The following is a 15,986-nucleotide window of genomic DNA, read 5'->3' as shown; positions in this document are numbered from 1 at the left end:
TAATTTGAATTGTATAACTTTATTATACTTATTGTACTTTTGCCATGGTTGTATGATTATTCAATTTCATTGTCTTATTTCATGTTTACAAAACTAGTTGAAGGGCAAAATATGTATTTTTTCCGATTTAAAATATATATAAGCAAAAAATATATTTTTTCGACTTTAAGAAAATTCTAAATATTGCATTTATTAAAAGCATACTGTTTTAATATGCCTATAATAATGCTATCAAAATTAAAGACTGTTTGAAAGCTAAATATATAATCTTTGAATCGATGTTAATAACACTTCTTAACCTTAAAAACTAATTCCATGGCAACGCTATAAAAAGTACTAAAAAACGTTTTCACTGAGGGATAGACCTGGTGAAAACGACCCAGCACCCAAAGAGTTAATCGGGCGATACTGAGAAGGGAAAAGACCCATAGAACATTAAACTGTTTTTTGCAAAACGACACTGTGGCTTAATTCAGAAATCGATTCGAGCCCCATAAAACGATCGAGGAGAGAAAAAACTTGGTTTTATGTAAGTATTGGTCGCCCGCGAAAGAATTTTGAAACGCTGTGTGAGCGATCAAAGCGGAGGAGAACCACGGAATTACTCGACACCAAAACAACCGGAGAGATGACCTATGTGACAAATGCAAGTCTTCGCGCAAGCAAGCAAAGCGATGCAAATCATTTGGTAGATGAGGCAATTCATGGTAGCCTCCGCAGAGCCAGAAACATAACGCAAGCGTGGAATATACATAATTCTGGCACCAAAGCAGTTCTTCTCTACACTGCTAACAAGGCATTAAGCTTACTGATTGAGGCGAAGATAATTAAGCATCAGTATATATCTATTAGGAAAGGGGCAATATCTCACCATTCAGGAAATCTTAGTTCTGCCTAGAAGGAAATTTTCTCCATTCCAGGGCGAGCTAGTTTGGAATTTCTGCAACGCACCCGTGGATACGGGTCTTAGAAAGTTTTCTCTTTACAGCATATAAATTAGACATTAAGAAATGGAGATGCTACGGTGAAAACGAGAAAATCTGTTAGTCAAAGGAAATCAAAAATTCAAAAGTCTTCCGTGAAGTAGTTGTACTAGTGACAGATCATCCGACACGGGGTTTTGGAACATTCAACGATGGAGGAACAGCCCGCACGTTCTTCGACGATGCATCACTTTCGGAATCAATTACAGGATGAAAACCTTATTCGGCGATTTCCCGTGATACCGCGTGCCATATCTAGTTCATATGAAATAAATATAACTGAATTCCATAAATATACGATGGAGACTGCCAAACAATTTGTTTTTTGTACCCGTGGCATCTCATGCCACCATCTATTCATAAAATACAGCTGCATGGATCTGCGCCTATTCCCACTGGAATGTTCTCCGAGGAAGGACCGGAATGCAGAAATAAAGACCGAGTTGAGTGAGAAAAGAGTCAAGCCCTCCGACAAGAGATAGCAGAAGTGGAGCTGGCCAAAATCAAGCTGAGTCATGATCTCCAACTTCATAATATGAAGCGTGGTAGTGACACTCAGACTGGAGTTGGAGATCTTGAGGCTGAAAAGGATACAAAAGGAGCAGGCGCCGGTGCACCGGAAAAAGATGGAAGAACTCCAAATTAAGATGCTGGGCCAGATGCAGGTTTGCCTTCACATATTTTCGTTAGCATTCTTAGTATACCTTCAAAATTGACATTTTGATAATTTCTGCCGTGGTGGATGGTACCTTCCATGACTGTATTAAAAAAAACAGTTTGTGTTTTGTACCCGTGGCATCTCATGCCACCATCTATTCATAAAACACTGCTGCATGGAGCTGTGCCTATTCCCATTGGAATGTGGCGTGTGAAAATTTCGATGTGGGGCAGGGATTCATCCTAAACATCCACCTGGTTTCCTATGCTCTCCACTGCCCTGCGTCATAATTTGGCCATTAGGGGAGGAGTTTCAAAGGATGAATGAGGCATTTGCCCTAAGTCTGGATTCCCAGGCATCGTAGTTACTTAAGATCTTTTTTCTGATTGTTATTAAATTTACCAACAAAATACTGCACTGAACCACTACCATGGGAAACTACTCCTCTACTCCTGAATGCTTAGCCATAGATGTTTGTTTCCCTATAGACATCACTCATCTAAAACCGAAATTCTGACATCTTTAAAATTATGTTCTTCCACAATTACACCTTCAGAACGATATTCACGCAAATGATTTACCTAGTCAGTATGACATTGAAATTTTACTTCACAACCATGTCATGGGATACTATGATTTCTAAGCTGTCTCACAACTTCTCTTGTATCTACTAAAGTTACATCTATTGGAAAACGCACTGACTGGCAAGAGGAGCTGATAGAGTTTCTCTCTGTCCGCAGAAGACTGCCAGCCAAGCTATGGTTGCAGTTGAGCCGCTACTGTCATGCTTGGGCAACACAAATGGATCACTGGGTGTAAGAGCAGAATTCAGTCTTACATGAGCTATGACACAAGTTACTTATACTTTTAACCAATTCAAAACACATCAAACAGCAGTATTTATCAGATCTGCGATAGGTTGTCACCAGAAACTCAAGCAATAAACATGTATGAGCACATCTGTGGTCAACATGGGTGTTTGGCACACCATTAGCCATCCAGCTTGCATTTCACCACAATTCCTACTCTAAAAATGTACCCAACCAATGGGATTCACCCTTTTAGTCGCCTCTTACGACAAGCAGGGAAACTGCGGGAGTATTCTCTATCCCCCTACCCGCAGGGGAACTCGTATATAATATTCAGAAAGAAAATTTCAGGAATTATCCATTAAAAAATTTCTTCCGAATAAATCAACCACCTCCATTTTATACTCAAAACTATTCTCACAATCCAAGAAGAGAACTTTTCTGCTTTCGATATGTACACAGGAGAAAAAGAGAGAGAGAAAGAAGAACAAAGTGGCAGTTATTAATATGAGAAAGAAATGAGGAATAAAATAAACAAAGAAGAAATAAGGAAAAGTATATTGGAGGACAACTCAATGCCAAAATGAAGACCAGGAAAATATTAGGCAAGCACAGAAGATGAACACAAAGAACTGGTCTTTTGGAAGTGGATGAGATGAAGAATTACACTCATCGAGCTGTAGGAGAAATAGAATTGGTGATTAAGGACATAAAGGCATATATATCCAAGAGATGAGGTGGCCTCCTACACTGGATGATAGATGGAAATAAAATGAAGCAAGGAATGCTGACAGAATTACAACTGTTCGCTAAGGTGTAAAGAAATATGCATTAGAAGAGGTGCAATTTTGAATTGGAAGCAGAAATATTCAAACATACTATGATTTTATGTGATCCTCAGCAAAAGACTTGGTTTATGAATGTGTAGTTCCATAGAAAAATATAAGAGGATGAAACCAGTCATCTTGTTGCAAATCAGAGTTGATGGAAGCACAGAAAACATGTGACATGACCAGCAAAAGTTTAATGACAGATTGCTACCTGGGCTGGTTCTAATAAGTAAAGAGTCTAACCTGAATAACTAATGTGGTGAATTATGCTGTTGTGAAGCAGAAATTAAGATGAACCCTACCACAACAAATTGGACAACAGAACTGTGAACGACAAGACGCCTCAGTGGTGACAGTTGTCATGACAATCCAGTCAAGGCAGACACTCCTCCACTCTTCCGGGTGCACAGCAAAACATCACTATCAAACTCTGAGAGTGACAAAAGAAACATAGCAATTGCATTCCTCCTCAGCAAACATTTATGGATAAAAATAATTCATGTGCAATGACCACACTTTACTATTCAAACCACTTGTTTCACATTACCTTCCATCAAGGACACTACCATGACCACTGTGCCCACAATAACACAACTGGATTCCTTACTGAATGAAAAAAATTTAAATTATTTCATCTTCTTTATTTTTACATCACTTTCCAAAAAATATTCACACTGTAATTAACCATAAGCTATTTATTGCGACAAAAGGCTTTCTCGTGGCACTGGGTCACAAAACTGTATTTCACACAGCAACTTCAACACATCAAATAAATTAACCTCCTATATTTTTCTAAATAATTTAACCTTGGCTCATGGATAAATTCATTTCCAATAATGAAATTTGCATGGATATGACTGGGGAAGAATTGAATAAGCCAATGCTTCAGAAAATATATGAGTGAAATACTTATTCTATTAACGAAAAAAGCAGCCCACTTTATGAGCTTCAGGCTCTAGGGTCCAACACAATGGTGAATATGTACATCTTAGAATCCCAAACCAAAAGAAAAGTATTTTTAAAATTAAATATACACATACATATACAAAAATACAGTCAAAAAGATTTCTTTTAAAAATCATAGTCATTAACTTTCATAAACAACAACTCTCACATTATATTCACAAGTGATGTCACATGAAAATAAAGTTCTTTGATTTCTAGTTGTCTCTTGATAGTGATGATATGAAATATAAACAGACTCGAGAGCGGACACTTTGGAACATAATAATTGAAAAACATTTCATTTAGAATGGCATAAAAGTATTATCCACTTTTGGACACTACTAAATATGATTGATTGACAGAAGACGGAAGGAAAGTCTTGGAAAAAAAAGATGCTATCAACAATCATAAATTTCTAAAATATGAACTTAAACAAAACAATTTACAAATAGATACATCACCAATATTTTTAAAATGCAACAGCATTGAACTATCAACTCACCACTACAACTCAACTGAGGAGTAACGATTGGCTTCAGGTAAGAGAAGCACTACACACTCACATGTTCAGTTACTCAAAATTCCATCCTTGGAATAACCATCATCTTCCAATGCACATATGGCTTCATCTGCCACAGGTAAGAGCACTAAAACTCGTTAACATGAAGGACTGCCATTATTGAGGCAAATACTAGTGTCATTTGTACAAAATTAGTCACAGGCACTTCTGGACAAAGGAAGAAAGTTGAACCATTTGGTGTTTTGGAGTAGATATACTCTCTTGAGTCATCTCAAAAAGTGTTACCATGCAGCATCAAAATAAATTACAAAAACTGTGACATGGCACATGATGGACATACATGAAATTCTTAAGAGAAAAAGAATCCATTACTTGCTAAAAAGTAATCGTGAATACTTCTTTACAATCACTTTGAGATCATGCCGAAACTCGGGCATGTAATTATGGGTGGAATAGCTACAAAACTCAACAGCCTCCTTAAAACGTCCCCTAATTACAACATGAGTATATCGCAATACTAGAACACACACTTTGATTGTGGTAACACAGATCCAGATTTGAGCTAGCCATTGCTAAGCATTCTACTGGACAGCAAGAGGAGAAATGCCGACACGTGGGTCAGTGCCAACACCAGGTCCTGCAGTCTCCAAATTCTTTAGCAGCTGCGACAGCCAATGCTTAGTTGATTTATCATCTGTCAAACATCCTGCAAATGTGCTGTCCTTCAGTTGGTCTGGCAGGCATTGCCTCAATGCTTCACGAGCCCTAGTAATAAAAGAATTCCTCTCATTAGAGATAACAAATGGATTGACACCAGAAATAAATACAGGGGAGGATTCTATGTGCATGACATCTAAAATTTTAGCACAAAAAACTAGAGTTGTATCCAGGCTCTTTTCCATATACTATCAAGGTTTATGCATTGAAATTCCAAATTAACTTGAATCCACATTTTCCAACAAATATGAAGATGTTCAGTCGAATTAGAGAGCATAGTGGCCATAAAGCAGAGCGTTGAACTGCTGACTGAGGTTCAAATCCTAGGCAAAGCCTAAAGACACACGAAATAAATATCCTCAAGTGCTAAGTGTCCAAGGGAAATGAACTGGCTCATTTCAGAATATGGGACTAGACAAGCCTGAAGCCAAGTCAAGGCTAAGCTACCAAAATCAACCTACAGGTCAGGGGGCATCCATTAACCCTTTCATGTCCATAACGATTGCAGCCATTTGATTGCAGAACAAAATATGATTTTAGGCTAATATTAATGCGTAGATTCCAAAAACATTAATATGAAAGCGATGTCTCTAATAGTTCCCGAGGTATAGTCTGGGACGAGAAATAATACCAATGCTAGCTCCCTTATGGTGCACAGGGACAGGGGTGCTGACTTATAAATAATATTGGGGGGGCCCAAACCGGGGATTTTATACGGGAATTTTAATAGTAGTGAGTTTTTAGTTTTAAGCATTTTAGAAGAGTCATATGATCAACATTAGAACCCTGATAACTCTTATCTCGATATCTGGACACTCCGGGGAAAATCGATAAGCCTGACACATTTTTTAGCCACACCCATAACCAATTTTTGAGGGGACTAATACTTATTCTACAAGCTAGGTACACATACAGGATACACAAAAGTCCCGTAATAATTGACCTTCTCATTGATTTGTTATAAACTATCAAATTTCCGCTTCGAAAACAGCATTTTTAGTGACCATTCTTAACAATGTGGGAACTACAATATCTAAAGGATATCACAAAAAGAATTTAAAACTAGAAGTCAAAGCTTATTCTTCTATACAACCAATTCTTACAATCATACAACTCATTTAATTTTGAGAGAATTTAAAAAATTTGGAGCATATATGTCTCTTGGACCATAAAGGATTAATTACATAAGGCGTTAGGGGGGGCCAGGGGTCAAATCGATTCTCCAATGCAATGCAAAGAAAAAATGATTAACATACACCAATAAATACATATTTTGAACAATCTCACGTGAGATTAAAGGGAGTGGGAGGAGAAGGTAGAGCCAAATCTCTCGTTATCTCAATAAGAGAGGAGTTAGGGTCCAAAAATTGCCAAAATCACCTCTCGTAATCGATGGATGCCCCCTTAAATCACAGAGTGATTGTGAGAAGTTGAATTTCTTGCTTTAAGTGAGTCATTTTGGAGGGTAAAAATTATCAATTTGTCACTGCATTAGCACAGGTTTGAACTGAGACAGATGATAGGGGATGAGGAAGGAAAAGAGGGGAGAGTGGCCCAGTCTGGGGTAAGCACAAATCTTACCTAGAAAGATAGGATAGGTACAAACTAAGCAAAAAATGTACCGACATGCATTTGCTCAGATTAATTTTGAGTCCCCATTCTTGGCTCCACAAATAAACGTTGTTTAAATCCAATGATAGAATTTCATAGAGTGATCACTAATTTCACAATATAAGACAGCGTTGTCAGCAAATAAACATATTTTACTGCTAATTCGGGAGCAGAGATCATTACTGTATATAATGAACAAAAGTGGACCGATTATGCTTCCTTGTGGAACACCTCATGTCACTTTGACTACATCAGAGCTGATTCCGTCAATAATTATATTTTGTTTACGATCATTTAGAAAGTCATGTATCCCGTTTACCACTGTTTCGTTTAATCCACAGGACTGTAATTTGTAAAAAGTTTATTTTGAGGTACTGTGTCGAAAGCTATCTTAAAATCTGGAAATAATGCATCAACTTGTCTTTTTGATTCCCAAGATTTGAGAACATCTTGAAGAAAGAGCATGAGCTGTGTTTCACGTGATCTACCTTTTCGGAATCCGTTGTTCCGGAATTTCCAAATCCGAATGAATCCGGAATTTGTAGTAACTTGTGAGTCAGCTCAAAATACATTCTGTATTCTGCTTAACTTGTTACTTACATAGACAACTTATTCACATGCTTCACAGTCACAGTTCTCATAACATCAACAACAGATTGTGCAACACACTGGTACAGCGACACCCTAGATAAACCGAGCGGCTATGAGTTAATGCAAAATTGTAATGCAGTGCTGCATTCTGCAGAATAACCACACTTCTCGATGCCTTACATAGGTTTGTCAACTAAAGAACAAGCTCTCAGAAAGCATCTAGCTCGTATGTTGAAGAATTACTGCATATGCACATGATTTAATAGCAAGACCGCTTTCAGACTAAATGATTTATTGCCGCCCACCGTTCACAGCACAGCACACGGCGTTGCAGAGAGAGAGTTGTCTCGTCTGTAAGCCATCTGAATTTCATGTGAATGGCGGTGGGTGAAAAGTCGTTTCGACTGAAAGCAGTCTCAATGTAGCATTGTCCGTATTTCACGCCATTTGCCTTTACGCATCGCCAGGCCGGACTGAAATGGGTGCCGTGCTGTCAATGACATGATTCGACTCGTTTGAAGACATCCACGGAGACCTATGGTAAGTTGAAGGAATGGCACCATACCGTGGAAGGCAGCTGGCGAAAAGCCAGCTCGTTTGAAAGGCTACGGTTATGTTACTATGCTGGCAAGAGCGACAAACCGACGCAAGTGTGTGTGTTAGCGAGCAACTCTCAATTTAAAAAAACGTGGACACCATGCAATCGCAAAGTAATATATGCATTTTTTAAATATTTTTTTCACTTTTTGGTGTTGAATACAATCTAGACCATTTCCACTTTGGGGAGCCAAATTCAAATCCTAGTGACCGTTCCGGGCCTGTTCCAAAGAACCGACATTATGCAATCGGTTCTCAATATTGGTTCTACAAGCCAAGAACTGTGAGAACCAAGAACCGGGTACCGGAACCGACCCATCTCTAGCAGTAATGATAGATAGAGGTTCCACCAAAGGGTAAACAAAAATTCAAATATTTCCACATTTTTTATGGAAGTATATCACTCAAACTACAGTAGAAGCCCAGTTTAATGACTGTTCATAATCCATAGGAAATTACTTGCTAAACTGAGCACTCATTGTATCTGAAGGTGTTGAATTAACCCACCAAAGTCTCAGAATCGTCCATATTTACAGTTTTTCTTTTGTTTCTGCGGTATTTAACGAAGTTAATCATCCAAAGAGTCATTATCAGGCACAATCTACAGTGCAACCTCGATAAAACAAGACCCCACGGTGCTCAAATAAACTCTCGCTACGGCGAGTTGTCGTTTTACCGGAGGTGGAGTAAATAAGAGTCAATAAACCCATAGTCAACACTCATATAGGAATAGGATTGGATTGATTAGCCCGTATACGCTTTAATGCGGTTCTACTGTAGTTGAGTAACAACACATTTAAAGAAATAAATGGCAGATGTACAATTTTATAATATATTAATTACCCAAGTTACGGTGTTTCGGCGATTTTATTACTTTTCTTGCATTTTTTAATGCAGAATAAAACTGTAAAAACAGTGCAACGAGTCTGAATCAATATGTTTGGTATGCGGCGGAAGTTTTTGGATAATTTTGCGAATACATCAGACATGACAGGCAGAAGGGCCTATTCCGGGGTAGGGGGTAAGGTTGCCAGGTAAGAAAGGGAAACGCCCACAATACATGTAAACAGAATGCTCCCGTGAAGAAGGAAACCGTAAGGGACGATGACCTTCAAGGACTCAAAGGAACAACCCTTTGTTTTGGTGGTTCAAAAATCTTCAGTTCTCCAAATCCCTGGGCTGTTTCCATACCTACGATAAAAGCACCTCGTGGGAATGGATTAGTGAAAAAGCATATGCTGTGTCGCAAAATTCGGAGCAAAATATTATTTTTGACACAGGAGTCATGCACTCTCATAGTACATAGCCCTTGAGGGTAACCCACATCTAAATTAAGCCATTTGTTTAAAGAAATTTAAGGGATTGCACAGAAGTGCGTCAAAGTTTTGCTGATGCTTGCTAAGAAGAGGATTTCTACTATCAACAGAGTAACTCGGCTTTTACAAATTTGTTTTATAGTTGATTACTCGGCGGTGCTGAGTCCTCGCTTGCTAAGCTAAGGTTGATTGTTGTTTTACCATCTTGGTAATAATTGTGATTTTACTACATGGCAATAGCTGACAATGTCTTGATCGAACTACATTCCTATGCATATTTGAAATATCAAAATATACATCGCCGGATAGCATACAACGGCAGGTAACGTTTCTCTAGCTTTCCATTAGTGGAAATTCAATGTAAGGGTGCCAATTTAACTATGACAATATTGCACTTTCAACTTCCATACTTATAGCGGAAAAATATGGAGGGGGTTTCAACACAAGTAAGTTCTAACACTTAGCCTATCCTATAATATTATTATAGTGACGAAACCAACCAAGGGGGATGGGGGGGAAATAACTCCCACTGTCATCTTCCTCCCATTTCCTTCCCACTGATAACTGAGCCTAACAAAAGAAGAACCTAAAATGGGAGCTCACAGAGCATACTCAAGGCCGTAAATCACATAAATGCTTGAGCATAATTGGCTTTATGCGTTGTAGATATGACACACATCTTGTATTTTTAGTTTAATAAACAGATAATACAAAACAATAATTAATGCTTGCTCAGTAGTGCATTGCCCTCGAGAAATATCTGCCATAATACCGAGCATTAACTGTGGAAGGAACTTTTTGACCTCACTAAATCCGATTTATTTTACATGTAACACATAGGCCGTCTGCCACTACAAAGACTATCACTCGCTAAAATATGATTCTCGCAAATTGCTGTACTCCATAAACCGCACATCCACTGTATCTTACTCTGCTCAGTTATGCATTTTTATGGACAACGCAACGGATACTTAGGTTTTGTTTTCCACTTAAATGAGTAAACTTTTGAAAGTGGTAGCAAAACCACCATTACAAACTACAACTGCCACAAATCTGTCAATCAAATCTATCAATCCGGGCAAAAATAATCAATTATCTCATCACCAAGGCATTTTTGAGGAAAAATGTAATGTCCTCATAAAAGATGATTCCATTCCCCAACTTTTAGGTAAGAATGTAATTGACAATAAACTGCTTTTCCATGATTCTGGTAATTGATCAACTACATCTCTTTCACATCCAAAAAAAAATCAAAATAAATGAATGCATACAGGAGTTAGTGAAGATCTACGTTTCAACCATTTAAACTTGCGTAAGTGGAAAAAGCTTATCACTCCAAGGTAAATAAGCTAAAAACTACCTGGAAAGAGTCATATACAAGTATTGCAGATCCATTTATGTATTAACACCAAAAAATGAAATCTAACATGACCAGAATTTGAATCCTAGTGTCCTCATTTCTTGTCGACAACGCTACCAGTTGTATTATCAAACCACCTGAGGAAGCAAATTTCAAAAGGACTCTGAATCAAACAAGCTGTTTATTTCTCCAGTTATCATTGCACCACATTCTCGTCCCCTGCCTTAGGCCCCGGGTACGATACGAGCGGCGCCGCTCTGATATCGGTCCTCATTTAGTTGCGTGTAAATCCATTGAGGGTGGGTGCGATATGTTTGAGCGGCGCCGCCCAGTGCCACTCATGGTTCGAAGTCCAGACCGATTTCTTTTCCACTGCCACTCACCGCTCAGTAGATTCATCCTTCAGTGTAGTTGAAAATGTGAGCAGAGAAACATCAAAGTAGTGAAAATACGGCCAAACAAAGGAAGACTGAAGTTAGAAAAGGTGAGAAACCTGAGCGGTTAGAAAATTGCCGCTTGTATTGTAGCCACCCCTGCCGCTCACGTGCCGCTCGTATCGTACCCGAGGCCTTACCCTGTCTTTTCCAAGGCCCATTCATGAAAATTAGAGATGGGTCGAATAGCTTTTTTCTCAAATATGAATATCGAATACGAATAACTAATTTTTTCCCGAAAATTCACTCAAATATTGAATACTGCATTACTGAATACTGAAAATGCATTTTTCCACCAGTTTGAAATACAAACGGCAAAAAAAAATAAAGAATGCTGAACACTTTGCAAGTCATTCTACTTCAATACCTCTCCTGAATTATGTCTGTGCTGTCATCCACGATTACATCAAACTTGCGCACCTGGCGAGAACTGTTATTCTTTTGTTTTTTACTATACACATCTTGAAAGTTATATTCACATATTATAAGCATACAGGCATCCCCCGAGTTACGTATGTCTCGACTTACGTAAATCCGTACTTACGTAAGCGATATCCGTATTTCAAATGATTACGTTAATTTTCGAATGAGAGCGCGAAGAAGTAGATATTCGCTCGTACAACCTATGGTAGAAAAAATATCGAATAGTTATCGAGTTTTTTACGCACTAAAAATAACAATGTGACCCATTTTTGTCATTCCTCGAAGGAATTTTCATCAATTTCTGTAGAAAAATCGCTTATAAATCCCAAGTCAGCAATCAACGTGAAAATTTGCAGTTCTAGCGATGGATTTGGTTGCGCTCATTCCTATACGATACAACTTGTTATACAGCATGCACACCCGAACTGCGACTTTCAACTATTTAAAAATTGTATCCTTAAGTTTGGACATTTCCATCTGTGGAATTAAAAGAAAATGAAGTTCAAGCAGAAATCTTTATGGTGGAAAAGAATTGTTTAGTACCCACGTAACGGCATTGAAATTTTGAGTGTTAGCAATTAACGCCGCGAAAAAGTTAAGAAAAAGTTGACACACGATATTAATTGCGCAATTGTTTACATGTTTCTGGCGGAAAATTTTATTAAGCTGCATTTTCTCTTTCTCTCATTTTGTGTGCAACTGTAAATGAATATTGCGTCATTAAAAGCTTTTCCCCACCAACTTTGTTGCACGTTAATGACGGAGTTGGCTGAATAAAAGCTCACTTTTAATTAGCTTCGTGCTTTGGAAATACTCTTCGATGTTTCCAGCGATGCATATATTCAAATGATGATATTTTCAAGTTTTTTATTGAGATATGAGAGAATGAAAGTATGTTTCCATGCGTGAAAGATTGAGTGTATGTGCGTGTGAATGTATCTAAGAATAAAGTAATTTACTGGTATTTTTTGTGTGTTATTTGCTCGTAATTCTAGACACTCCTACGTGTATTAACTGTGACAGTGAAACCACCAGATTCATCGATCAACGTAATATATAAAAGGCAGAAGATATAATGATTATAGGTAGGTAGACGATGCATTCTTTGGGCCCTTGGATCGCAGTATAACATAATGAATCAAATTTGTATTCAGTTAAGTAATGTAGCGTTGAGATACCGTACTTTCCCGAATCCACGCGATCGGTCAACTCTGGGAATAATATTACGCATTTTGATTGGCAATGCTCGAGATTCAACTCTCAGACTATATTAATGTTTACCAATTTTGTATCTATTAACGTAAGAATACGCGGTAGAGTTAATGAATATCGCAGTGAACTGAATGAAACTTCACCGAGAAATTACCGCGCATTTCTCCGCTGAGAATTTCACCTCGCCGATCGCAATCTCTGAAGCACTAACGCAAAGGTTCGACTTACGTAAATTTCGACTTACGCAGTCTGCCGGAACGCATCTCTTACGTAACTCGGGGGATGCCTGTATATTATAAATTATGCTTCACTGCATTTATTGCAAACCTTAAATGAAATTAAGAATTGACAAATACTTTAAAATTAGAATTTGTAAAACATAAATTTTGCTATGCAACAGGGTGCCGTAAAAGGAAAAGCCAATGTCGCGTACATTTGAAAGTACACATGCATTCATCTTAATGTTGTTCTCGTAGAATCATCAGCATTATACATATGTCTTTATGATTAATTTAGTGATAGGTATTTTTAGAAGTAGTATTAAAGAATTTAACTAACCTAGAGTGGAAACTTTCATGTAAGACCCAACCATAGCCAACGGATTTAATTAGAATCAAGGACAATATGTGCTGTGCATTCGAAATTCAAATAATTGATAAATTTGAGTCATTGAATATTGAATAGTGTAAAAAGCTCATTATTTGAGGTATTTGATTATACTAGGGATGAGTCGATTCCAAATGTCGATTCTCGATTCCACCGATTCTCGGGCACGGAATCGGAATCGAGAATCGATCGCCTAAAGTCGATTCCGATTCCATCGATTCCAGGAAGATAAATGTTTTGAGCATAGACTATAAGTTTGGGGCACAAAGGCTGCCACACATCTAAGCGGCCGCGGTGTCAGCCTTGCCCGCGCGGAGGATACGCCCGTCACGCGGGTGCTGCGACTAACATACCTAAGCGGCCTCGGAAACATGAAAAAGTCGGCAAGAGCGACAAACCGACGAACCCTGAAATGGCGCGTGATCATGAGCAACTCTAAGAGAAAAAAAAATTGGAAACCTCGGGATCGGGAAGCAATGCATGCGCTTTCCGTTCTTTTATTAGCCGCTGGTCACGGCAAATCAAAGTATTGCGATTATGAATCACATTCGGAGAATTCATCTCGACCACCAATTTTAAAGTATAATAGATCGAAATATATATTTTTTAATTTTCGAATGATATTTGAAGTCTGCTGATAATAAAAACGTGCAGAGAGCGAGTTTTCCTGTGAAAAAAGTTTCTTATAAATACGCGCTGAGAGCGGGTTTTTTTGTATACGTAACTTTTTTAGACTAACACGCGTCTGCGTCAATAATAAAAAAATTAGACATATTCGCGTTTGTATAGCCCAGTGTCATCAATGCAACCCTTGAGGAAGTTGATACTTGCTTGGCATAAGCCGCCGCGGCCTCCGGGCGGACTCGACAGGTTGCGTTCGGCCGCCACCGCGCACCCGCCAGGCTGCTCTAGTGTGTATGGACGCAATGAATGCTACATTCTTGTTTAGCCACCGCGGCCAAACGAGAATGTAGCCACCGCGGCTATTGTTATTTTTAGGGATGGTCGGATCGGATACCTCGGATCCAAATATCCGCGGATATTGCCCTTCATCGGATACATCGGATCCAAAGTCGCGGAAGACATCGGATCTGGATCCGAAATTTTAAATAATAGATTCAGTGAATGCAACGCCCCATCAGGGTGGAAAGAGTTCCGATTCTCTCTTCGAATGCGTCGTCGCATGCGATTCTTGTCCTACTCATGAACCATTTTGTTTGAAAGCTCTCGCAGAGGTTGCGAGAAGAATTTCAGCCGTGGCTAGGATTTTCAGCCAGAAAATAAAAAAGGCAAAATACGACTGGCACATAGTGTGACTCTTCCCAAGAGATTGAACAATCATCGGAGGAATTTCAGCGCCGTAGGATAATAACCACGTCAAAAGTAACTACGTCGCAGATTTCAGAAAACCACCTTCGGCCGTCCACCAGCCCGTGCCTCTGTTGTTTTTTTTTGTATCCGAAATCACACGGACCAAAAATCATTGTCTTCTAAGGAAAATATCAAATCACATGAAAACAATTGAAGCGTGTTTCATCCCTAACTCGCCTCACCAACTGACCTTTTTTGGCCTACCTGCTTCAATTCTCTGTTTCTAGACGACAGATGCTAGAAGAGTGACTTTTTGGGCCCGAAGATATCTTGATAGCCTCGACAATTAGATGATATGCACGGGATTTAAAAAAGAATTAGACCAAACGAGACGCATTCCTGACGATATTTCTGTTTATTTTTCAGCTCTAATTGATTGCCACTCAGTTTTCTATCTACAATTCTACAATTACACTTTACTGATTGTCCAAACAGCATAATTTTCAAAGAAACAAGCGCAGCATTAACCCCTCAAACAACTAGAGACGGATTGGAAACGCCAACTACATATATCACGTAGCGTGCCCGGCTTCGCTTTGAAGGCAACGACGTCACTGAAGTAAGATCTGATTTCTTCGTCCGACTCCCTCATTTGATGCCTTGTTGTTTGAAATACGGAGGGAGCGGGCTCCTTCCTCTCCACCTCTCCTTCACGTGCTCCTTCCCAGTGGCGTAGCCATGGGGATGGTCCGGACCTCACCCCCCGAAATATAAAAACACAGTTACAGTGGAACCTCGTTAAAGCGAGTACGGGCTATAGCGACACCCCCGCTATAACGAGAGATAGCCGATGCACCGTCAATTGACCCTATAATAAGCGTGTTAAAAAATTCGTTTTTACGAGACCCTTTCGGCGTTGGCTCTCGCCATAGCGAGGGTTTCACCGCCGGAAAACTTTCATCAAGACTCCTTAACCTCTGTAACTGCTAGCGATCTGTTAAAAATGAAGTTAATGGAGTGCTCAGTCTCAAATTTATGTGGTAAACTGTCGTTCGATAAATAT

General features: G+C 38.9%; 1 protein-coding gene across 3 annotated transcripts in view; it reads right to left on the bottom strand.

The window, feature by feature from the left end:
* Positions 1–3,900: 3,900 nt before the first annotated feature.
* Positions 3,901–15,986, bottom strand: part of LOC124163524 (CCR4-NOT transcription complex subunit 9) — a 29,584-nt gene continuing 17,498 nt past the window's right edge. For all 3 annotated transcript variants that reach the window (XM_046540486.1, XM_046540487.1, XM_046540488.1), the window contains one exon: positions 3,901–5,510. In XM_046540486.1, the coding sequence (XP_046396442.1) occupies positions 5,327–5,510 (184 nt within the window). In that variant the 3' untranslated portion in view covers positions 3,901–5,326. The remainder of the gene's footprint in view (positions 5,511–15,986) is intronic.

The sequence above is a fragment of the Ischnura elegans genome, chromosome 8, assembly GCF_921293095.1.
Source record: "Ischnura elegans chromosome 8, ioIscEleg1.1, whole genome shotgun sequence".
In the NCBI taxonomy this organism is placed as follows: domain Eukaryota; kingdom Metazoa; phylum Arthropoda; class Insecta; order Odonata; family Coenagrionidae; genus Ischnura; species Ischnura elegans.
Note: the sequence above shows the minus strand (reverse complement) of the source record. Positions and strands in the feature narration are given on the sequence as shown.